General features: G+C 40.6%; 1 protein-coding gene across 1 annotated transcript in view; it reads left to right on the forward strand.

Moving 5' to 3' along the window:
- LOC126281227 (la-related protein 7) overlaps nucleotides 1-25,397 on the forward strand; it is a 79,889-nt gene that overhangs the window by 25,425 nt on the left and 29,067 nt on the right. Inside the window, exons 5-7 of the mRNA XM_049979995.1 lie at nucleotides 6,006-6,522; nucleotides 20,889-21,048; nucleotides 24,409-24,664. Of these exons, the coding sequence (XP_049835952.1) occupies nucleotides 6,006-6,522; nucleotides 20,889-21,048; nucleotides 24,409-24,664 (933 nt within the window). The remainder of the gene's footprint in view (nucleotides 1-6,005; nucleotides 6,523-20,888; nucleotides 21,049-24,408; nucleotides 24,665-25,397) is intronic.

Below are 25,397 nucleotides of genomic sequence, written 5' to 3' on the forward strand. Positions count from 1 at the left end.
ACCCATTCCACATCAAATGGTCCCTACCCTACAGCCTAGGTCTTCGTGGCAAACGAATCTGCTCCAGTCCGGAATCCATGAACCATTACACCAACAACCTGAAAACAGCTTTCGCATCCCGCAACTACCCTTCCTACCTGGTACAGAAGCAAATAACCAGAGCCACTTCCTCATCCCCTCAAACCCAATACCTCCCACAAAGAACTGCAAAAGTGCCCCACTTGTGACAGGATACTTTCCGGGACTGGATCAGACTCTGAATGTGGCTCTCCAGCAGGGATATGACTTCCTAAAATCCTGCCCTGAAACAAGATCCATCCTTCTTGAAATCCTCCCCACTCCACCAAGAGTGTCTTTCTGCTGTCCACCTAACCTTCGTAACCTCTTGGTTCATCCCTATGAAATCCCCAAACCACCTTCCCTACTCTCTGGCCCCTATCCTTGTAACCGCCCCCAGTGTAAAACCTGTCCCACCACCACCTCCTCCAGTCCTGTAACCCGGAAGGTGTACACGATCAAAGGCAGAGCCACGTGTGAAAGCACCCACGTGATTTACCAGCTGACCTGCCTACACTGTGAAGCCTTCTATGTGGGAATGACCAGCAACAAACTGTCCATTCGCATGAATGGACACAGGCAGACAGTGTTTGTTGGTAATGAGGATCACCTTGTGGCTAAACGTACCTCGGTGCATGGACAGCACATCTTGGCACAGTGTTACACCGTCCGGGTTATCTGGATACTTCCCACTAACACCAACCTGCCAGAACTCTGGAGATGGGAACTTGCCCTTCAGTATATCCTCTCTTCTCGTTACCCACCAGGCCTCAACCTCCGCTAATTTCAAGTTGCCGCTGCTCATACCTTACCTGTCATTCAACAACATCTTTGCCTCTGTAATTCGCCTCGACTGACATCTCTGCCCAAACTCTTTGCCTTTACAAATGTCTGCTTGTGTCTGTGTCCATGCGGATGGATATGTGTGTGTGTGTGTGTGTGTGTGTGTGTGTGTGTGTGTGTGTGTGTGTGTGTGTGTGTGTGTGTATACCTGTCCTTTTTTCCCCCTAAGGTAAGTCTTTCCGCTCCCCGGGATTGGAATGACTCCTTACCCTCTCCCTTAAAACCAACATCCATTCGTCTTTCCCTCTCCTTCCCTCTTTCCTGATGAAGCAACCGTTGGTTGTGAAAGCTTGAATTTTGTGTGTATGTTTGTGTTTGTTTGTGTGTCTATCAACATGCCAGCACTTTCGTTTGGTAAGTTACATCATCTTTGTTTTTAGATATATAACCATAATATGTTACATGTCATTTTGATAAACATTAGGATTGTATTCATTTAATTCTGTTTGTTAAGAAAAGTTCCCTTAGTTTTATTCTGCCACTATGGAAATGTTGCTTTCCATCTGAGATAAGAGTTTTTCAAATGAATTACCTGACAATTGACGATACTTAAAAAATTTGTACGGATATTCCTGTAGTTCCTTGTGTAGGAGAACAAACTTTTCCATCGTTGACCTGTCACTTAGTACAGAGTGGATCTGCCATTTCATCTACTTTCTTCCACAATGGCGACGACCATGTATGACTAACAAACACATTGTGAAAATTGAATTGTTATGTAAGGAAGCACTATCCATTTTTATTCACTTGACATTGCTTCTCTGGCATATGTACTTACTTGTCTGATGGACACTGCTCAACAGTTTTTCCTTCTCCGTGCAGCCACCACTCTTGCTGGAATTCCTGACTTGTTTTTTCCAGCTCAAATTCCACAGGAAAAAATAGGTATAGGGCAGTACCTGAAGTCATTAATTAGATGTAGGAAATCCACACAGGTGCAACTCCCACACACATGGCCGCTGTCGCCTCCAGGCCCTGTAGTGGTGTGGACCTAAAAAGGCAGCAGCAGAGTGCGTTCTGCGCAGAGAGAGCCAGAGAATATTTTGTGGTGGTGCCAGTGTGCTCTCTCTGTATACACCTCACCTCATGCTCCAGCTGTTACCTACCCTGGTTACTAGCAATGCAGGGGTGAGCACTACACCTGGCCACAGCCTCTGCTTCTGCTCATGACTCCACTTAGCAGAATTTATATGCTTGGAACGCTGTCATTGTCACTTCTTAACGTAATACTTGTTATGTGTGCTTTATTTCACCCATAATGAGCACTATAGTAGCTAAGTAACCTCACCATATCCAGAATAACATGAAAAATAATGCTAAATGGACACTGATGCACTTGCTGCAAACAGACATGACAGACTGACGCTATTTGGCTGGAGTTCTACATGGAACACTGGTCCTTGCCACTGCGAATCATGCACACTCACACTTCCTCTGTTCGCACCACTCTGAGGCCTGACTATGACTTACCTGAAGTGAGCAGCCATCTTTGTTGGAGTAGGTAATAGGGGTACAGAAGAGGCATGCGTTGGGCAGCAGGAGGTATAGCAGGTTAGGAATGAGGGAAGATACTATTGCTGCCTCTGGGACGTGGTGAGGACAGCATAGGGCTGCTAGGTGCAGAATTGTGAGGCTGTGCATGGAGATGGAAGGGCGGGGGGGGGGGGGGGGGGGGTTAATGAAAAAGAACAGTGGAGGTGGTTTGGCAGGATCAAAGGCACGTAGTGGGAGCAGGAAATGAGGTAGGCACCGGAGGGTAGGGACTAGTGAAGGATGAGGCCAGGTGGTATTACAGGATTGAAGGGTATTTTACAAGGAGAGTTCCGACGTGCATAATTCAGAAAAGTTGGTTTTGATGGCAAGAATATAGATGGCAGTCATTTGTTTCTACTCCAGTACTACACACCTTCTGTCTTTCCAGTGTACCTCCATAGTCCTTTTCCCCTCTATATCCCCCCTCCCCTCCTCCTGAAGAACAACCTCCTAATGCTGCACCAAGCAGCCCTGTTCTGTACCTACCATGTTCCTGCATGCTCCCACAGGCAGCACTAGTGTGTGTGTGTGTGTGTGTGTGTGTGTGTGTGTGTGTGTGTGTGTGTGTTTTGCCAAAGGAACAGAATGACATTCACTGTTACATATGTCTCAGAATAATCACACTGTATTCAAATACTTGCAACTGTACTACATTAACCATAACTAATTGGAACAGTGCCATCTACATAGGTTCGTTGTAATGCCAAGAAATTTGATTCTACTCTACAAGTTGCCATATTGAATGCAGTTTTAAGCACATAGTTATGTCAATGTATGTTTTATTAACTATTCAGATGTTTAATTACTGAAACAGTGGTGCTGTATGGCTCATGCCTGTACTCCATGACAGAGCAACCGATTTTAGTTTGGGATAAAATATTTCACATGGACAAAAATGTGACAGTTTTGTTTGGAATACTATATTCTCAATTACATTGCGTTTGGAATTACTGGTCAATTTACAAAACTGATTGGGGCCTAACTGAAGTATAGCAAGTTTTTTAGTATGTTGCCATAGCTGTTGGCACAAGAAGAGGCTTCTTTCAGCTTTGTCAGTGAGCAAATCCACACATGCTTAATAGCATTGAATTTCCTCAAGTAATACTATGACCATATTTCCCACAAATATAAATCATCCTCTTGATATTGCCCATTTCCAAGTGCTCAGCACTCTTGTCACATATCAGCTCACATTCCTCACTAGGCAGATTTCTACTTGCAGTGTGTGCATCACACATTGAACAGTTATTTCATAGCTGTTACAATGCCCTGTTGACCACTCACAAATATGTGTTGTTTACAGAAATTTTGCAGTGTAACAGCTTTCAATTATAAGATGACACATGATTCATGTGTATACACATTAAACAAATTCTGAATGTGACAACTTACAAAAACATAAACTTACGAAAAACTAAAACAAGTTAATAAACAGCCAATAGATGGCACTGTAAGTTTGTCAAGTGGCATCTGTGCACTGCAGCAAACATAGTTTGGAAGACATAAAATAATACAAATATTTATAGATTTAGTGTTACAAATTCATAGAGATACAAATGTATGTGTAATGAGGTGTTGATTTCGTTTTGATTGGTCATGCTTAATTTTTCCATTGTAAAGAAATATTACACTGGGGCATGGGCTTAGGACTTAAACTTGCCTAAGTACATCCTAGCCACACTTGCAACACTGACTGCAGTCCTACCAACTAGACTAAGAGAGACCTGGCAGTGAATGGACTGTTTTAGTTTTATGCACTACTTATTCCTGTTCTTTGTGCTCCTTCTGTTAGAACATAGTTTCTAGACATATCAGTGCTTACTTTACTGGTTCATACAGATTTTCAGAATTGAACTAATAGTGACATTGACTGTTTACACTCTATTTTAGCCCAAGAAATGCATATGCCTTTTTCAGATATGTGAAATAAGGTAAATGCAACCACTCACCTATAGCAGTTTGGTATTCGAGCCATAGACACACGTAACAGGAAATACTATTCATACTAGTTTCAAGCTCTGGCTCTTTTTCCAGTAAAAGTTTACATATTCGCTCACATAGCTACAGAGCCACCCAAACACACACTCCTGTAGCCACAGCGATTCATGGAGCGAGGTGGTGTGGAATGAAAGGGGGGCTGACAGCTAAGAGGAGAAGCAGCATGGGAGTAGGATGGGGATGTTTACCACTGGGCCAGCCCTCCTTGCTTCTCTCGACCATTCTGTCTGACACAACCAGTGACCCTAATCAGACTGTAGTGCCGAGACAATGTAGGCATACATGTGAACGTGGGTTGTTTAATAACTCTGAAGAAGGATGTTGCTGGACAGCTCATCAATGTTTTCAGTCCTATTTACACTGATGTGACACAAGTCATGGGATAGTTCCTGGTATCATGTCAGGCCTCCTTTTGCCCGGTGTAGTGCAGCAACTCAATGTGTCGTGGATTCGAGAAGTTGTTGGAAGCCCCCTGCAGAAACATTGAGCCACGCTGCCTCTATAGCCATCCATAATTGCAAAAGTCATGCCAGTGAAGGTTTTGTGCACGAACTGATGTCTGACTTACATCCCATAAATGTGCACTGGGATTCACATCAGAAGATCTCGATGGCCAAACCATTTGCTCAAATTGTCCAGAATGTTCAAACCAATCGTGAACAACTGTGGTGGTAACATGGCTCATTGTACATCTATGTAAATTCCATCATTGTTTGGTCCCCAAGTAGTTGAACATTACCATTTCCAGTCAATGATTGGTTCAGTTGGACCAAAGATCCCAGTCCATTCTTTGTAAACACAGCCCACACCACACAGTAGCTTGTTGGCAACCTGGATCCAGGAGTTTGTGGGGCCTGTGCCACTCTCGATCTCTCCCATCAGCTCTTGCCAAATGAAATCGGGGTTCATCTGACCAGGTCACGGTTTTCCAGTCATCTAGGGTCCAATTAATGTTGTCCCAAGCTCAGAAGAGGTGCCGCAAGTGATGTTGCTCTGTTAACAAAGGCACTCTCATCGGTTTTCTGCTGCCACAACCCATCAATGCCAGATTTTCCCACATTGTGCTAACAGATACATTCACTGTATGTTCCACATTGATTTCTGTGATTATTTCACACATTGCTGCTTGTCTGTTAGCATTGACACTCTATGCAAAGGCTGCTGCCCTCAGTTGTTAAGTGAAGGCCATTGGCAACTGCATTGTCCTGTTGAGAAGTCATGCCTGAAATTTGGTATTCTCAGCACACTCTTGACACTGTGGATCTCGGAATACTGAATTCCACCATTCCATGTTCAGAGTCTGTTAATTCCTGTTATGCGGCCATAGTCATATCGTAAACCTTTTCACTTGAGTCACCTGAGTACAAATGACAGCTCCACCCATGCACTGCCCTTTAAACCATCTGTAAGTGTGCATATTGCTATACCATACATGTTGACCATACAGTGTAAGATGAACAGTTACCTTTTCTCCTTCCATTCTTTGTATTCTGACATTGTTTCTCAACTGTACATACAGCTAAGTTGTGTAATAGTAGAAACACCAGATTGTACAACTTAAAATTATTTTATAGGCTTTTGGTGCCATGGGTTGTCGGTTACCAGCTCAGATGCCACCAGATAACCTTTGCAGCATAGCAACATTTGAGCAAACATCTGAGGAAGATAAAAATGGAGAGGAAACCACAATGACTACAGAAACTGCAGAGAAATCTGATTCTGAACAACCAACCAACCAGAAGAAAAGAAAACTGGAAAATGCAGATTCTAGCATCGATAGTGAAACCGGTGCAGATACTGGTCTGAGCAGAAAGAAAAAGAAGAAAAAGCAGAAGAACAATGAAGGCGAGTTGACTTCTCAAGAAGCTGAAAAAGAGGAGGTACCTCCATCAAAATCTACAGTGGAGAATGCTGGAAGTGGCAAGACTGTGAGGAAAAGGAAATCCAGAGACTCAAATCCACAAATGCACGATGCTGATACAGAAAATGAAACTAGCCATGCCGAAGTTGATAACGAGTCTGAAAGTGTGGCAACAGAAGAAGCAAAGTCAAAGAAACAAAGGCGGGAACAAGAAACAGAAGCTGACAGTGGTGAGTTAATATTATTTTTGTTGAGAGTAAATTGCGTATTGCAGTAAATTGTATATTGTAAACAGCATCACTACAGAAAATGGCAGATTCTTTCAAATGTTTCTGATCTGAGAATTAATCTAGTGGAAAGCTTGTTGTTTTGCAATTACATTTTTTTGTCCACAGCCAAGATGACTACAAGGAAGTATTAGAACACCTTAATTTTCATGAAGTAGTGGTGCATTTGCCAGACAATTTGTTCATACAATTTTTTTTTTATGTGAAAATCTTTTGGAATGGGGGCTTATTTTGTTAGTTTCTTCTTGTGATGCAGAAATCTGTAGGAATGAAGACTATTGATCATGATGGCCAGGCTTTCCACACTTCGCATGTAGTCGTGTGGGAATGCTACATGCAAAACACAAAAAGCTTGCTGCTATGGTGAGACAGGCCTGAAATTTAGAAGAATGTCAGTGCCAGCCAGGGCAGAGTGAACAGAAGGCTATGGGTAACCAATGAGTGACCAGTAAAGAGATAAGAAATTTTGAGTGCTTAAATTGAAAGCATCTGTACTCTTGTAGATTATGTGTAGTTACTTTGGATCATGAAAGATTGCCTTGAATTTGCCAGTGACACACCTTTTTTACAGGTGTTTCACGGTTCCTATTACATGCTACTAGGGGTTGCAGAGGGGACTTAATAGATAAAGTTTTGAGAGGGCATCCATATCTGGAAATGTAGTGTTTGGGTGTAAAATAAGTTTGAAAATTGGATCACTTTCAAATCTCCTGCTTCAAATATGCACAGTTCTGACCTTTGTGCTCTACTAGAGCTACTCTGTATGGCGACCCTGCGGTTCATAGCACAAGGCGTATCTGTGAAACATTCTTTCACACAGTCCACAAATCCTGATGCTCATTCATGGAGCACCACACTTCCTAGATACGATCATATCATTTTTTCTCAGCTGTTGTTGTAGGACAAAAATGATATGTGAGGGTCTGAGGCTATATTGAAAAAGTCTTCAATACATCCATTATGCAGCTCCACAATTATGTACAGGAAGGCGAATAAATAGATTAGAAAGTGATCTGATCTTCAAACTTATTTAATATCCAAACGGTACATATGCGGACATGGATCCTTTATCAAAACTTTATATACTAAGTCATCTGAGCAACATATAGAGGCCTGTAATAGGTGTTGTGAAACACCCTATATATATTTTGGAAGGAGTACTGTAGTGATCGACTGATTTGTGGCATGGCCCAAAGCCAACAAATGTGATCTGAGAATAAGATTGGCTACATTTATTGAGCAGTTCAAATTGTAATTTCAGCTGCATATCATGACAAAAAAACTATTTTTATTGTTATAGTGAATAATTACCTTACCTCCATGTTGTTCATTTTGTACTTGGATCAAGCAGAAGGAAACTAAAGAGAAAACAGCAAAAACTCAAGGAGAAGAGATAACAACATTAAGGTTTACTGGTGACATAATTTTGTCAGAGGTGGCAAAGAACTTGGAAGGTCTGTTGAATGGATTAGATACTGTCTTGAAAAGTTGGTTTAAGATGAATATCGATAAAAGTAAAACAAAGTTGAAGGAGTGTAGTCAAATTAAGTCAGGTGATGGTGGGGGTCTTAGATAAGCGATTGAGATACTAAAGGTAGTTGATGAATTTTGCTATTTGAAAGGCAAAATAACGGATAGTGGGATGAGTACAAGGAGTATAAAATGCAGACTGACAACAGCATTAAAGGTTTTAAGGTAAAAAGATATATTGTAACATCTAAATTAAATAGTTAAGAAGTCTTTTTCTGAAAGCATTAGTTTGGAGCGTACTTTAATATGGATGTAAAACATGGATAGTGAAGAGCACAGACAGTAAGAGAAACAAGGTGCTTCAGAAGAATGCTGAAGATTGTGTGGGGATATTGGATAAATAATGAAGAGGTAGTGAATGAAATTAACAAGAAAAGAAATTAATAGCTAAAATGGAATAAAAGAAGGGATTGGTTGCTAATACACAGCCTGAAGTATCAAAGAATTATCCGTTTTATCAAAGAATTACCAGTTTGGTAGGGAGGGAGATAGATAGAGAGAGAGAGAGAGAGAGAGAGAGAGAGAGAGAGAGAGAGGGGGGGAGAGGAGGAGGAGGAGGAGGAGGAGGAGGAGGAACGTTGGAAAACAGTGTTATGCACTTACACTGTTGTTGTTGTTGTTGTTGTTGTTGTTGTTGTTGTTGTGGTCTTCAGTCCTGAGACAGGTTTGAAGCAGCTCTCCATGCTGCTCTATCATGTGCAAGCTTCTTCATCTCCCAGTACCTACTGCAACCTACATCCTTCTGAATCTGTTTAGTGTATTCATCTCTTGGTCTTCCTCTACAATTTATACCCTCCACACTGCCCTCCATTACTAAATTGGTGATCCCTCGATGCCTCAGAATTTGTCCTACCAACTGATCCCTTCTTCTAGTCAACTTGTGCCACAAACCTCTCTTCTCCCCAATTCTATTCAGTACCTCCGCATTAGTTATGTGAGCTACTCATCTAATCATCAGCATTCTTCTGTAGCACCACATTTCGAAAGCTTCTATTCTCTTCTTGTCTAAACTATTTATCGTCCATGTTTCACTTCCATACATGGCTACACTCCATACAAATACTTTCAGAAATGACTTCCTGACGCTTAAGTCTATACTATGTGATCAAAAGTATCCGGATACCTGCTGAAAATTCTTAAAAGTTTGTGGTGCCCTCCATTGGTAATGCTGGAGTTCAGTATGGTGTTGACCCACTCTTAGCCTTGATGACAGCTTCCACTCTTGCAGGTGCTGGAATGTTTCTTGGGGAGTGACAGCCCATTATTCAGGGAGTGCTGCACTTAGGAGAGGTATTGATGTCGGTCGGTGAGGCCTGGCACGAAGTCGACGTTCCAAAACATCCCAAAGGTGTTCTATAGGATTCAGGTCAGGACTCTCCGCAGGCCAGTCCATTACAGGGATATTATTGTTGTGTGACCACTCCGCCACAGGGCGTGCATTATGAACAGGTGCTTGATCATGTTGAAAGATGCAATCACCATCCCTGAATCGCTCTTCAACAGTGGGAAGCAAAAAGTTGCTTAAAACATCAATGTCGGCCTGTGCTGTGATAGCACCATGCAAAACGACAAGAGGTGCAAGCCCCCTCCATGAAAAACATGACCACACTATAACAACACCACCTCCGAATTTTACTGTTGGCTCTACGCACTCTGTCAGATGACATTCACTAGGCAGTCACCATACCCATACCCTGCCATCGGATCGCCACATTATGTACCATGATTCTTCCCTCCACACAATGTTTTTCCACTGTTTAATTGTCCAATGTTTACGCTCCTTACAATAAGCGAGGCGTCGTTTGGCATTTACCAGCATGATGTGTGGTTTATGAGCAGCTCTCGACTGTGAAATCCAAGTTTTCTCACCTCAGATCTAATTGTCATAGTATTTGCAGTGGATCCTGATGCAGTTTGGAATTTCTGTCTGGTGGTCTGGATAGATGTCTGCCTATTACACATTACAACTCTCTTCAACTGTCAGCGGTCTCTGCCTGTCAGCAGATGAGGGCGGCCTGTAGGCTGAAATATGGCGAAGTTATAACTCAAACTTTCCTCCATGCTCGCTGTTGTCAGCATTCCTGAAAATGGTTCAAATTGTATAACTCTCACAAAAAACTGTGGGTGAAAGTTGGTAAGTGTCCTTTATTAAGCTGACAGTTATCATCAAACTGGGAACTAATTACATGTCGTGTCCCATGAGGTTCCACTTAGGGCCCTTACTTTCTCTTGTGTATGTCAATGACCTTTCATCAGTAACGTTACCAGATGCCATATTGGTTCTGTTTGCAGATGATATAAATATTGAAGTGCATAGCATATCAAGTACAGTCTCAGTTCAGAACTTGTGAGAGGTTTTCGCCCAATACATGCCTAACATACGATGACAAGCAGATATAAAAAGTATTTGGGATTACAGCTTCACAATAAATTCTACTAGGAGGGGCATATGACAGAACTGCTGAAGTGTCTAAACAAATCTCTGTATGAAGTGCAGATAATGTCAGACATTGATGATGTAAAAATAAAATTTCCATGATGTCGTACTGGATCATTTGGTGGAGTAACTCATAAAGCCAAACTTAAATTTTCAGAGTCCCAAAGAGTGTAATGTTAGTTATTTTTGGTGTGAACTCAAGAACATGCTGCAGGTGCCTGTTTGAGGAACTGGGACTACTAAATATTGCTTTCCCATTTTTTTTTTTTTTTTTTCTCTAACGAACTTTGTCATAAATGGCGACAACTTTAATTCACCCCCCTCAAACAAACTGGTCAGTTTGTGGAATGAGTGCTAGAAATAGAGTAGTATTCATAAAACTCAAAAGTCAAAAATGGAAATTCCTGTTTGGAAAAATGCATAAAATAGGGGAAAGGCAACCGCTTACCTATAGAGGATTGGTGCATGGCACACACAAACACGCAATAGAAAACAGTTAATATTAGGTTTCGAGCTCTTGCTCTTTTTGTAGCAAGAGCACACACATTCACTCACACAACCACACACTGTGTATGCGAATTTGTGTACTCTTACTAGAAAAGGAGCAAGAGCTGGAAAGCTCTTATTAACTGTTTTCTATGTGTGTTTCTGTGTGTCACACACCAGTCCTCCATAGATAAGCAGTTGCCTTTCCCTTATTTTACATCAAATTTAAAGTCACTTTTTTTGGCCCAGAAAGGTTTCCATTATTCAAGAACACACATCATGTGTATCATGGCTGCAGCCATAAATGGCTTTCAGCTAATAAAATCCCAAAGAATTTGCTGGTGGCCAGCTCCTCCTACTCCACCGACAAATTTCTTAGTGGAGGCATTTTTTGCATATATTATTAGTAATATCAAACAATGGACTGGTATGTAAAATCTGACTTCTGCACATCTCTAGTACACTAATATGGTCAGTATAAATAAGTGTTATAAGCTCGTTTCCTTTTGATGACTTTTGCTATAATAGCCTAAGAACAATTATGTGCACCTCAGTGCATTATTCATGTACATTTTTTGTGACAAGTTTGTTGTTACCTCATAGATGAAAATATGTTACAAATTTTTGTATAATTTCTTTCAGATCCATGAGAATTATTTCACTTAGAATCTGTGGAAGAAACACTAATGTATCTCCTTTAGTGTGTATGTATAATGTATGGTTTTTATAATTGTTTTATATACTTGATAATCTTCGTACTGTATTTTGTCTAAGAAACTACCTGCTCTTCATTTTTATCTGTAGTGCCTATTGTTGAATCCAGGACTGATCTATATTCATACATTATAAAGGCTCCAAAAAGTATCAGTATGTATAAAATTGAATTATATATAGATAGTGCTTTAAGTAAAAACTATGTTTGTGACTGGGAGCTGATTTTATTTCCCTTAAAACTTCTCTTCACTGAGAAGTTTATGGATATGTTTGAAGGTCATCTAATGTTTATTTAGTGAAGCTCAATACACTGAATGGCAGCTGACACTAGGAACAGAAACAATACAAAGTATACAAGCACAAATAGATCTCAGGCACTGACAGAAATATTGTTGAAGTTGCCCATGAATGATAACTACAAAACATGAACAAGAGCATGCTCTGGAGAAGTATGTGCAAGTAAGTCAATTAAGGGTGGAAAAGACACACAGTTTAATAACAAAATTCAGAAAATGCCGAGGAAAAAGATATTGCTGGACTCTCTCAGCAAAAGAGACTGTGGAAGTGTCAACAGGCAAATGTTGGGAGAGAAATCGTTGCACAAAGCATACAATTTCCACCATCATACCTTAGCAAAGAATCTTGCTGGGGAAAAAAAAATCTTGTACTACATAAAATCACAAATCGAGTTGAATGCTTCTATCCAGTCACTCACTGGTGTGACAATAGAAGATAGCCAATGAAAGCTGAAGTCTTAAATTTCACATTTAAAAAACCACTCACACAGGAGGACCATACAGACATGTGTATGGAGGGCATAGAAATAGACATCCCTGATGTTGAGAAACAACTGAAAGAGTAGAAAACAAATTAAGTCACAAGGTTTAGACAAAATCTCAGTTTGTTTGTACAGAGAGTGCTCTTCAGCATTGGCCACTTGCTTAGATTCCATTTATCATGAATCTGTTGCCAGTGCAGAGTCCCTGGCAATTGCAAAAAAAGGTAAAGGTAATTGCTATAAGAAGGGTAATATAACAGACCCACAAAATTGCAGACCAATATCTTTAACATCAGTTTACTACAAAATTCTTGCACACATTTTCAGTTCAAGTGTAGTAAATTTCGTTGGGATAGGAAAGTGTCTGTCCACAAATTAGCATTGATGTGGAGAGCAATACTCATGTGAAACTCAGCTTACCCTTTTCTCATTTGATATCCTGTGAACCAAGAATGAAGGGGCACAGGCAGAGTCCATATTCCTAGAGTTCCACAAACGGTTTGACACAGTGCTCTACTTCAGACCGAACAAAGTTCCAAACATATGGAACAGGTTCCCAGATATGTGAGTGGCTCAAAGGCTTCTTTAGTGATAGAACCCAGTACAATGTCCTGGACAGTGAGTGTTCATCAGAGGCAGGGGTATTGTCAGGAGTGCACCAGGGAAGCGTGATGGAACCACTCGTTTTCTGTCTACATACAAGGTTTGTCCGGAAAATATGTATAAATGTTGATTAATAACTTTATTTTACAATTATTCAGGTATTACAATATGGTCTCCTTCAAAGTACTCGCTCTGAGACGTGATACACTTCTGCCAACGCCGTTTCCACTGTTGATAACATTGCTGAAAGTCTTTAGTTGTGATGATGTTCAGTTGCCGTGTCGTTTCCACCTTGATGGCTTCCACATCTCCCAAATGCCGCCTCTGAAGCACCATTTTGCATTTTAGGAACATGAAGAAGTCACATGGGGCTAAATTGGGTGAATAAGGCGGGTGGTCTGTCACGGTGATTGAGCTTCGGGCCAAAAACTCGCACATAACGAGCGACGTGTGAGCGGGCGCATTGTCGTGATGAAGGATACACCAGCCCTCTTTTGCCAACTCTGGTCGAACTCAGGCCACACAAGCTCTGAGACGTGTCAGAACTTCAATGTAAAAATTTCCGTTCACTCTCTGGCCGGGAGGGACAAATTCCTTGTGAACAATGCCCCTAGAATCAAAGAAAACAATCAACGTTGTCTTCACATTGAACCTTGACTTTTCACAACTTTTTTGTTCTTGGTTGTCATGCTAGTTTCCATTCCTTGCTTTGAGTTTTGAGCTCCACATCGAATTCGTAAAACTAGGACTTGTCTCCAGTGATTGACTCGGTTGAGAAAGTCCCCTCGTTCCTCTGCTTCCAACCAATCCTCACAGCACTCAACCCTCTTTGCTTTCTGTTATGGTGTCCAGAGCTTTGGTATGATTTTTACGCACAATTGCTTCATTTCAAGTTTTCGTGTCAGGATTTTGTGAACGATTGTTTTGTGGATTGACAGCTTGTCAGCAATTATTCTGACTGTCAATCTACAGTCTTTAAGAACACAAGCCCAAATTCGTTCAACATTTGCATCGGAACTCAATGTCGACGGGCGACTTGGGCGAGGGTCATCGTTCACTTCTTCTCGGCCATCCCAGAACCTTTTTAACCACTTGTTCACAGTTGGTTCCTTCAGAGAATTGTCTCCGTAAACCTGTTTCAAACACTCAAAAATCTCACGGCCATTCTTGCCTAGCTTTGCAAGAAACTTGATGTTGACGCGCTGTTCCTCAATCAGAGAGAGCTCCATGCCGACGACAGGTGAAAAAGGGTAACTGTCAACAAGCTGCCACACACTCCCACCTTCACGCAGAGTGCTCTGACTCAAACTGAGCATTGATGGGATTGATTACAGCAGTAGTCCCACTTGGTGGTGACTGCAACCTGCAACCTGTAACATAAAGACATTATTCAACTTTTATACGCATTTTCCAGACAAACCTTGTAAATGACATGTCGGATAGAGTGAGCAGCAATCTATGACTGTTTAAGATGGTGCTGTAGTATATTGGAAGTATTGTCATTGAGTGACTCTAGAAAGATACAACAACAAGGATAATCAGCTATTGACTATATAATGTAAATGGATAGATAAAAAATCTGCTTGCCAAGTGGTGGCAGGAGCGCCCCCCCCCACACACACACAAAAGGTTCTACAAGCTCTCAGAGCTGTTGACTCCTCCTTTTCCCAGAAGAGAAGGGAAGGAAGAGCAATGAAGGAAAAGGACAGGGGAGGTTTAAGGAAAGGGGTACAGTTCAGAAAAGTGATCCAGAACCCCAGGTTTGGGGAGACTTGCTGAACAAGATGAGAAGTAACTTTTCCTTCTCACTCTGTCCACTAAATCTCCCCAGACCTGGAATTCTGGGCAACTTTTCTGAACTGTGCCCCCGTCTCTAAATCTCTCCAGTTGCTTTCCTTCACCCTGTCTTCCTTCCACTTCAACTCTTCTGCCAGAAGAAGGAGCTATTGGCACCAAATGCTTGCAAAAGTTAAATCTTTTTGTGTGTGTATTTACGTGTCTGTGCTTGGTCAGTAGATTTTTTATCTATCCATTTACATTATATAGAAAGATAGAGGATGACTTAAAATTTCTATTTGCTATGGTGAATGGCAGCTTGCTGAAAATGTAGAGAAATGTAAGTTAACACAGATGACTATGAAAAACAATTCTGTAATGTTTCATTACAGTATTAGTGGTGTCCTGATTGGCAAAGTTACATTGATTAAGTATCTAGATGTCATGTTGCAAAGCAATATAAAATGGAATGGGTGCAGAAGAGCAGTAGTAAGGAAGGTGAATAATTGACTTCGGGTTTTTGAGAGGGTTTCAGTGAAGCGTAGCTCATCTATAAAGGAATCATGCGTCTGTGGGAGGAGGAGTGGTTACGGTTGAGGAATAACAAGCTGTGGTTGATGATACCAACAACAACAACAACCATGTCTTTCCTCACCCTGAATGCTGTGACAGGAGGAAGTACTCTTAATGCACTTCCAGACAGGACACTGTCCTCTGACATGTGGCTTCCTCCTCCAGGAGGAGGATCCATCAGTACATGGTGCTTGTGATGTACAGGTATTTTAATAGAGCGAGCTTTTTACCAAGATTTGTAGGATGCAACCAACTTACCAGCTGGATTGAAGCTGGACTGCTGGAATTACTGCAATCTCATCTGAAATGTTCATCAAACATAAAGAACAAAGATCCATGTCCAAGTCATTCATTGTTATCTCAGTGAGCACCCACTCACAAAACTGGAGGTGCTGAGGAGCATCTTCTGGCCTTAATGCATTAGCAATAGACACTCAGTAGGGATGCATGTGCAGGTCCAAGTGGAGTATTAATCTGCATGATTGCCATGATGTGCTGATCTCTTGCAACAGGCATCTGGTTGATTTGGTAGCACACTGAAGTATTTTGTGCTGAACTGCAGCCACATTTTCTGGTGTGCAGGCAAATTTTGGAATTTATTTTGACTTGTTCGAAACAGATCTTGTCTGATGCCATTTTCGGACTAAGTGTTACATAGCACACTTTGCTGGCACTTTGACACTGTTAAACTTCTCAGCAGACAACTAACCATACCGTACCGTTTTCATGACTTTGTTGTCATGTAACTTTCCACAACAAACATCCACTGCTTCACTGTGAATACCATCACCCCCTTTGAACTGTTCCACTCACACTGACACAGGCCCCACTATGTTTTGTACAGATGTGGATCACAGGGTGAGCGGACACTTGATGTGCATGTCACAGGGTGTGGTTGTATGCATGCATTCACGTCCAATTGTATCCACTCGTCCTGGCCACTTTTATTTGCCCCACCCTGTGTCTTACATAGAAGATTTAAATGTGCTTCAATGGTGATTGCTTCATCTATTATTTACCCATTGTTCAACCAGGCACATTTTCCTGTTGTATTATTTAGATGTTGTGTAGTCGAAGTTTGGTATTTTAATCACAAACTGCCTTTAGGCATGAGTCTTTTGGTGTTCTCTGTGAAAGTGTGTATATGAATGAGTGAGAGTGTCCTAAGGTGGCTGTCGATTACATTTTATGTTTTTCCATTTTTGTGCATGCTTTCAAAAAACAAAACTCACCTTTTGTATCCAGTTAGTCAAGTAAGGTTGCTTGTGACCTCACTGTTGAGTGCCCTATACATACCACCACTACCACCTCCACAACAACTTGTGCAACCATTCTTGAGTACTGCTTAAGTGTTTGTGATCCCCACCAGGTCAGATGGAAGGAAGACATCGAAGTAATTCAGGAGCATGCAGCCAGATTTGTTACTGGTAGATTTGATCAAAACGCAAGTCTTATGGAGATGGTTCGATCGTTTGTGAACTCACATAGGAATCCCTAACGGGAAGACAACACTATTGAGAAAATTTAGAGAACATGCACTTGTGGCTGACAGCAGAATGATTCTACTGCCACCAAAGTACATTTAAAAGTAATAGCAGTAGTAGCAGCAGCAGCAGAAGAAGAAGACAGGAATGCCTAATGAGAGTGCTCAATACAGGAATGAGACTGGGCATCTAGGTAGTAATTAAGGCATCTTTATACCACCGGTTTAGACGGCGTGGCCCTGCATATTAGCTTTTGCAGTAACCCATTGTGCAATATGTTGCAATATTACTTCCGATAGAGCCACCCTCTGCAGGAATATCTGTGAAGGCCTAGTTGATGCCTTGGTGTCTGACTAAGGTTCAACAAAACCCCACCCACCCCTTCCTCCCACAAAAAAGTTACTATGTATGACCACAAACCCCTGCCCAAACTTTTTCTTTCTTCTGTGCAAATGCGAGGTTTCATCATTTTCTCACACAATATCCTGCAAAACGTGGACTAGGCAACACTAAAGATTCCATTGTCCTAGATTTCTGGGAAGCATATGACATAGTACAACACTGTAGACTTTTTAACAAAAGAGTGAGCCTGCAGAATAAGTTCTCAGATGTGTGAGTGGTTCATAGACTTTAAGTAATAGAAAACAATATGTTGCCCTGGACAGTGAGTGTATTGAAGACAAAGGTATTGCCAGGTGCGCCATGGGGAAGTGTGATAGGATTGATCTTCTTCTCTATTTACATAAATGATCTATATTAAAAACAAAGATTCCAAGACTTACCAAGCGGGAAAGCGCCGGCAGACAGCCACATGAACAAAACACACAAACACACACACAGAATTACGAGCTTTCGCAACTGGCAGTTGCTTCGTCAGGAAAGAGGGAAGGAGAGGGAAAAATGAAAGGATGTGGGTTTTAAGGGAGAGGGTAAGGAGTCATTCCAATCCCGGGAGCGGAAAGACTTCCCTTAGGGGAAAAAAAGGACAGGTGTACACTCGCGCGCACACACACACACACACACACACACACACACACACACACACACCACACACACACACACACACACACACACACATCCATCCGCACATACACAGACACATAGCAGATATATGTCTGCTTATGTCTGTGTATGTGCGGATGGATATGTGTGTGTGTGTGTGTGTGTGTGTGTGTGTGTGTGTGTGTGTGTGTGTGTGTGTGTGTGTACACCTGTCCTTTTTTTCCCCTAAGGGAAGTCTTTCCGCTCCCGGGATTGGAATGACTCCTTACCCTCTCCCTTAAAACCCACATCCTTTCATTTTTCCCTCTCCTTCCCTCTTTCCTGACGAAGCAACTGCCAGTTGCGAAAGCTCGTAATTCTGTGTGTGTGTTTGTGTGTTTTGTTCATGTGCCTGTCTGCCGGTGCTTTCCCGCTTGGTAAGTCTTGGAATCTTTGTTTTTAATATATTTTTCCCATGTGGAAGTTTCTTTCTATTTTATTTACATAAATGATCTGACAGAAAGGGTGAGCGGGAATCTGTTTCTGATGATGATGCTGTTGTGTAAGGGAAAGTGCTGTCTTGTAAAGACTGTAGGAGGATACTGAATAACTTGGATAGAATTTTTGTTTGATGTGATGAATGGCAGTGTGCTCTAATTTTTGGAAGATGTAAGTTAATAAAGATGAGTAGGGAAAACAATCATGTCATGTTTAAATACAATATTAGGGGTGTGTCCCTTGATGCAGTTGTGTTGATTAAATAACTAGGTGAACTTAGCAAAGTATCATAAACAGGAATGACCACATAAACTTGGTTGCAGGGAAGACCAATGATTGACTTTTGTTTATTTGATGAATTATAGGAAAGTGTGGTTTATCTCTACAGAAGACTTTGTACAGAAGACTTGCGCAACTCATTTTTGAGTAATGAATGCTCGAGTTCCATGCCAGATCAGATTAAATGGGAATTCTTGGAGAAAAGACATTCTTTTTGTGAAACAATATTGAGAAAGTTTAGAGCATTTGCAGCAGACTGCAGAACGATTGTACTGCCACCAACATACATCTTGCATAAGGACTTTGAAGACTCGATATAAGAAAACAGGGCTTGTACGGAAGCATGTAGACAGTCGTTTTTCACTTGCTCCATTTGTGAGTGGAACAAAAAAAAGGAATGACTAGCAGTGGTGCAAGGTACCCTCTGCTGTGCATCATACAGCAGCTTGCAGAGTATGTATGACAGATCAGTGGGTGACCAGATGCTAATGAATCAGAGTCCTGGTAAGACATTGTTGATGATGGTAGAAAGGTTGATGTGTCTGATCTGAGGCAGTGTCCTGATTGGAGATTAGTGTCTTCTCTAGAGAGATCATTAAAAAAGCATTTCTGGCTCATTTGAAGAAGGATGAGAGAACTAATAGCCCATTAGCATTCTTATGAAATGATATAGAGGAACCACAAAACTTGAATCAGACTAACCAGATGGGCCTTAGCACCCCAGTCATTATAAATACTAATCTACTGTCTATGTCAGTAAGTTTGAATGAAGCATAGAGCCTCTAACGTTTGTTCTGCTCAACTTCCAATGGTCCATCTACAGGTTGTTTCAATAAGAAATATTGATAGAGCATGTGCACATAATAGATAATTATTTCAGGAGATGGAAGCTAAAACCAAACCCACTTAATAAAGAAATTTCAGAATTCCATCTGAGCAACCAGTATGCTAACTACTGTCTGCAGGTAACATTCAGAGACAGTGTATTACAGTGCAACAGAAACCCTAGGTGTCACCTTGTAGTAATCACTTACGTATCGGCACCTTAGATAAAAAATGGCTGCAAAACAGAAGAGCGGTGATAATTTATTCCAGTAGCTAACTGAAGTTTATTGGAGAAGTGATGCAAACACTTTTAGAACAGTAGCACTGACTTTATTTTATTCATCACTGGAGTGCTATTCGGCTGTATGACTCAACAGATTCCACACCTACTTTGCAGATTTTCAGCTACGACATATCACATGGATTGTATGTGCCCGCTTGCCTAAGTCTGCTCAGTGGTGCCCGGTGCTAAGCAGAATCACTGCACCTCACATAAGAAAACTGCAAGTGCTCACTCAGTTATAGAGAAGAATACAGAAGAATCATTCTCTTCCCATGCATGGTATAATTCAGCAAGGTCCCACAGCCTGACTGAAATCTTGTCAACCAGTCTCGAGAACCATCACGAGACTTTTAGCCAATGATTTCAATCCTGTCACTGCTTGGAAATCTGAGTGGTCATCTTCATCCTAGCAAGGCTTCTTGCGATTTGAAAACCTAACTCTCCAACTCCCAGGCTGCAGTGTGTGTGGCACAAATGGAATCCAGTTAGTTGTGGGACAGAGAGAGAAGCTGTTTCTCTCTACAGCTATGAACAGCGAAACCCTTCACGCTGAGTGTAGTGTGGTGGTACAGTGTGTGCTACATCTGGAAAATGCTTTATCATATTTACCTCTTGTTTATTTAACTGGTTGCTTATAATATTTTTGTTTGTAATTAATCAAGACTTGTGATAGTCAAAGAACATCAAAAGCAAAATGAGTAAATCTAAGGATGGATGACAATATTGACTTAATGCTCATTGTTATCTCATGGTTCATGGAGATGCAGTAATTTACTGAAAATTATTCTTGTATTCTTCATTCGTGGCCTGTAAATATTTTCTCTCTATATGCTCCCCCATATTTGTAACCTGGTATTAACATTAGTAAACATGTATACTTGTTATTTATTTATTTTACATGTACTGTGAGTGTATAGCTGCATATTTCTACAAGTTTTTGAAGTAGAAATTTCCATTAGTAAAATATTTGGTACCTATGTACGACTGCTACACTAAGCAGGACATGCACAACGTTATTTATTGGGTAGTAGAAAACAAATGTCAAAATAGAAATTTTTGCAGGTGATGAATGTGAAATGAAGTCAGATGATGCTGCTGAAGAGAGCAAAGATAATAATACAGGTGAAGAAAGAAGAAAAAAGAAGAACAGGAACAGAAAGCGAAAGAAGAAAGTGAAACAAGAAAATGATCCGAGCAAACTTGGATTAAAGATTTTGTCCAAGTAAGTGTTATAAAACATGGAGTTCTTTTGGTGTAAGGAGGCACAAGAAACACCTGTGAGTGTAAGCTTGAATGTAAGACTAACTATTAAAAAGATGAAAAATATGGTACAGTACCAGAACATTGACGTGGCAGAATAGAATTTGGATTTGACTGTCATAAATTCCCCCCCTCCCCTCTCTAGAGACCAAGACTAGTTGTATTGGGAATAAAATTATTTTTTGTTGATGCATCTGAAGCAGATAAAATAAAGCAGAGCAGTGCGGTGCAGAAATTCATATCTGTTCACCAAGGTGGTGATAAAGCTTTATGACTACCCCTCATACATAGCCCAGGTCACAGAAACAAACTTGTGCAGTGGTACTTGACTCAGAGGTACCTGGTTCAAATCATGTTGCTGCTAGAGGCCACACTACTCACGTCTTCATGCTACTCAAGTGTACGCTATGTGCTGGGTCTGTGTTTCACTCCGGACAACCCCCACCACCCGCCTCCGCCGCACCCCCTCCCCTACACTCTCTCTCTCTCTCTCTCTCTCTCTCTCTCTCTCTCTCTCTCTCTCTCTCTCTCTCTCTTAGACACAACTCACATGCTTCATGGAAGGAAAGATGCCATTGTGCATGAAGAATGAGAAATATTTCCAATTAGATGGCTTAACCTATCCATTGGGGTCTCCCAGTCAAATGTGCCTTATGGCTGTACTTGGGTAGGTTAGAACAGGGCCAGTTCTTTTGGGACAGTGATGTATGGTGCTTGTATTCCTACCAGTGTTATTAATATGGGACTAATTGGACTATGACTTTTGACTGCCAGTGTGTAAAAACAACTTTCTTTTGAGATGTATTTGTATATTTAAATACCTGTGAACTATTCACTGTTACACAAATGCAGATAACTGGTAAAGAAGCATCTCTTACTGTGTTCGGTATACTTGCTGTATTGAATAAGTTTTATTTATGGTCATTTCAGTATAATAGATCTGAGCAAGTATTGTCGAGTGATATTATTTGAAAGTTGTTTGAAATTTGATAACTGACTTATGTACTTTTCAGCACTGATTTAAAAAATGCAATCCATTTTTTTCTATCACATCAGATTTTCTTTTAAAAAAAAGGGGAGTATTTTGGGGTATAAGAACAAAATTTAATTTAATTTATAAATCATGTTCTAAACTACATTTCCAGTACACTTCCATTTCTCTTTAAGCTCATAAGTCCTTATAATAACGCTTTCACTTTCTGTCGAAGCTTCTTGTATTGCTTTTGCGGGTGTGGACTCGTTGAGAATCATCTCTTTTTATCATCCAGCAGTAGTCTGCTATCATGTCGAAATTCCATCTTTCTTGATATCTTCTTTCCATTTCTGTGATGTCTTGGTGGAATCTTTTGCCCTGCTCTTCACTTACGTCACCAAGGTTTGTAGGGAAGTAGTCAAGATGTGAGTGGAGAAAATGAACTTTAATGCTCATGTTACAGCCCAGCTTCTTAAAGTTGTCAAGCATGTCTGCGATGATTGTCATGTAGTTTGGATCTCTTTTGTTTCCCAGGAAACAGTTAACAACTAATTTAAAAGATGTCCATGCTGCCTTTTCTTTTGTTTCCATTTTGCCCACAAAGTTTGGATATGTCATTAGTTTTATAATGTCTGGTCCAACAAAGATTCCTTCCTTTAGCTTTGCCTCAGATAAACCAGGAAACTGTCCACAAAGATATCTGAAACACTCCCCTTCTTTTGGCAATGCCTTAACAAATTGTTTCATCAGTCCCAACTTAATGTGAAGTGGTGGAAGTAACACCTTTTTGGGATACACAAGGCTTTTCCTCTCAACATTTTTAACACCTACCTGTAAGGTTTTTTCTCAAGGGACAAGCTTTTTTATGTAGTGTTGCTTTCTGTCTCTACTATTCACAGAGAAAGCAAGGGAACTTTGTATAGCCACTTTGTTGACCAAGCAGCATTGAAGTCACTTTTAAATCAGTGTCCATTTGCGGTCTGAATAGCAGAGTTTGCTTAAAACCAGTTCAAGGTTTTCGTAACATTCTTTTAAGTGAACCGAGTGTCCAGCTGGTATAGAAGAATACTTATTGCCATTTTGTAGAATTATTGCTTTAAGGTTTCTTTTTAAAGCATCAATAAAAAGTCTCTGCTCATCAGGAGCTTATTCTATTTTGAAATGTGCCATTAAGTCCAGGAACATCACTGCAGAACACCAGGTCACTTTCTTGAGAGAAGAAAGATACAAACTCCTTTTCCCTTGATTGATACCAAGAAAAGGATGTACCCGGAACCAACATACGTTTATCTCTCAATCTAGATCCTAAAACCTCTGCCGATTCTTTAGAAAGGCCTGGGTATCTAACTAAATTGTTCAGTTCAGATTGTGAGAATGGAATAGGATTGGTTGAGCCAGTATTGTAGCAGTCTCTGTCTTCCTCACTATCACCTTGCTAAGCCAATGGCTCGTGATCATCTATATCACCCAAAGAATCTGGAGGAGAGGTTATTGGTACTTCATGTCCATTAGGAACAGGGGCTAATGGCTGATTGAATGTTAGGGTAAGAGACATCCTTTTTGTTTTTAGAATTGAAACCTCGTACGTTGCAAGAACAAAAATAGCAGTCATCACTATGATTTTTGAGCTCACTCCAAACCATTGGTATTTCAAAATGTAAGGACTGCTTTTTACATTGAAACCATTGTCTCAGTTCTTCAAAAGACACTGAACAAACTTTGTGTGGGACCCAAGACTTATCTTGATAGCCTAACTTTATACCAAATTAGGCAAAATATACTTTTTCAACAAAATCGGAAATGTTTCTTTGTTGCTTTTTAATGGTATAGTTACCACAAATGTAGCATAAGCAATCTGGCGAGTTTATGCATCCTCTGGTAACCATTGTCCATAAAACAAATTCACAACACAAGAAAACAGTCACTACTTCAAAGCAGTAGTAACAACAACACGTGAACAGCACAGAGTGAAGAGGTACTGTGAACTGAAGGACAATAGCAGAAGCTCACTGCTTGGTGATGGTGGGGGAAGGGGTAGCGTGACAGACAGGCACTGACATGAAACTACTACTGGTTTCTCCTAATTACTTTTTATTTTACCTATATCTTGTATAAAAATAGGTAAGTAACAGTTTATGGAGATCCTAAAAACCAAAATTCAAACTGACTAGAGTGCTGAAATATAGAAAAAAGCTAAAACTAGACAAGCAGATTGTGAAATAACTGTACGTGATGGAATTTTTTCATTATTTTTCCCAAAAACAGCATTGAAAACAATATAAAAATCACTTAATAAATTTGAAACAATTTTTATGTTTAAGACCTTTGTAATTGGAATGTGTGTTGCAGGCGTGAATGGAAACGCCTCCGAAATAAATACCTGGACTTGCAGCGTAGCAAAATGAAGGCAGTGAAGCAGCATCTGGCGAGGGCGAGGTGGGCTTCTCAGACTCCCCGTGCATACAGTGAGGATGGTGAAAATCACCATGAAGTGGCACAGCAGCAAGCAGTTGTGTCTGCAGAACCTCCTCGAACTGTGTTTACTCCGGGCGTCATAGCACATGTTACACTTGACGAGCCTATCACTGATGTGGTGAAGTTCAAGGTAAATGTTGAGGAATCCTTACTGAATTGGTTAACAAATTAAGATACTGAATGTAGGTTCATATTGAATGTAGTCAGCCAAAAGCAATGGCAAGGTGCTATGGTTGTAAAGAGACAGTCTCATCAGTTAGTTTAGTTGCAGGGAGATCTACAGCAAAAACAAATTTTGGTTGCAACCCAAACGTATGTATAGTCATTAGTCATTAAAATGAAGAGGGTCGCTCACTTAGAAGTGAAAGAGCATACTTAACTGTGTAAAGTGACACCTCACTGCCAACTGGTCAGAGTTGTCTAAATCCAGGCTGGAAAGTAAACTGTTGTTGGGGGCTGAAGACTACCACATGTGTGAATATGATGAATTTGTGAGAAGTGTCCATAAGAGGTTTGTTGTTCATTGGACTTGAATTACAATTCTTCAGCACAAAGAATGCAGTGTCTTTATATTTGTTTGTTAGCAGAGTTTCATCACTAACTTTTGCTGAAAAAATTGTTTTCCTGAAGATTACTGTTACTTAAATCCAAGAAAATGCGCTTTTCCTGTCTTCTTGAACTGTACTAGTTTGGCATTCAGAATATCTCAGTTATTGAGTTTTATGCTACATTTACAATATTGTACAAATTTACAGGGTGTTTCAAAAATGACTGTTATATTTGAAACGGCAATACAAACTAAACAAGCAGCGATAGAAATACACCGTTTGTTGCAATATGCTTGGGACAACAGTACATTTTCA

The sequence above is a fragment of the Schistocerca gregaria genome, chromosome 1 (assembly GCF_023897955.1).
Source record: "Schistocerca gregaria isolate iqSchGreg1 chromosome 1, iqSchGreg1.2, whole genome shotgun sequence".
In the NCBI taxonomy this organism is placed as follows: Eukaryota; Metazoa; Arthropoda; class Insecta; order Orthoptera; family Acrididae; genus Schistocerca; species Schistocerca gregaria.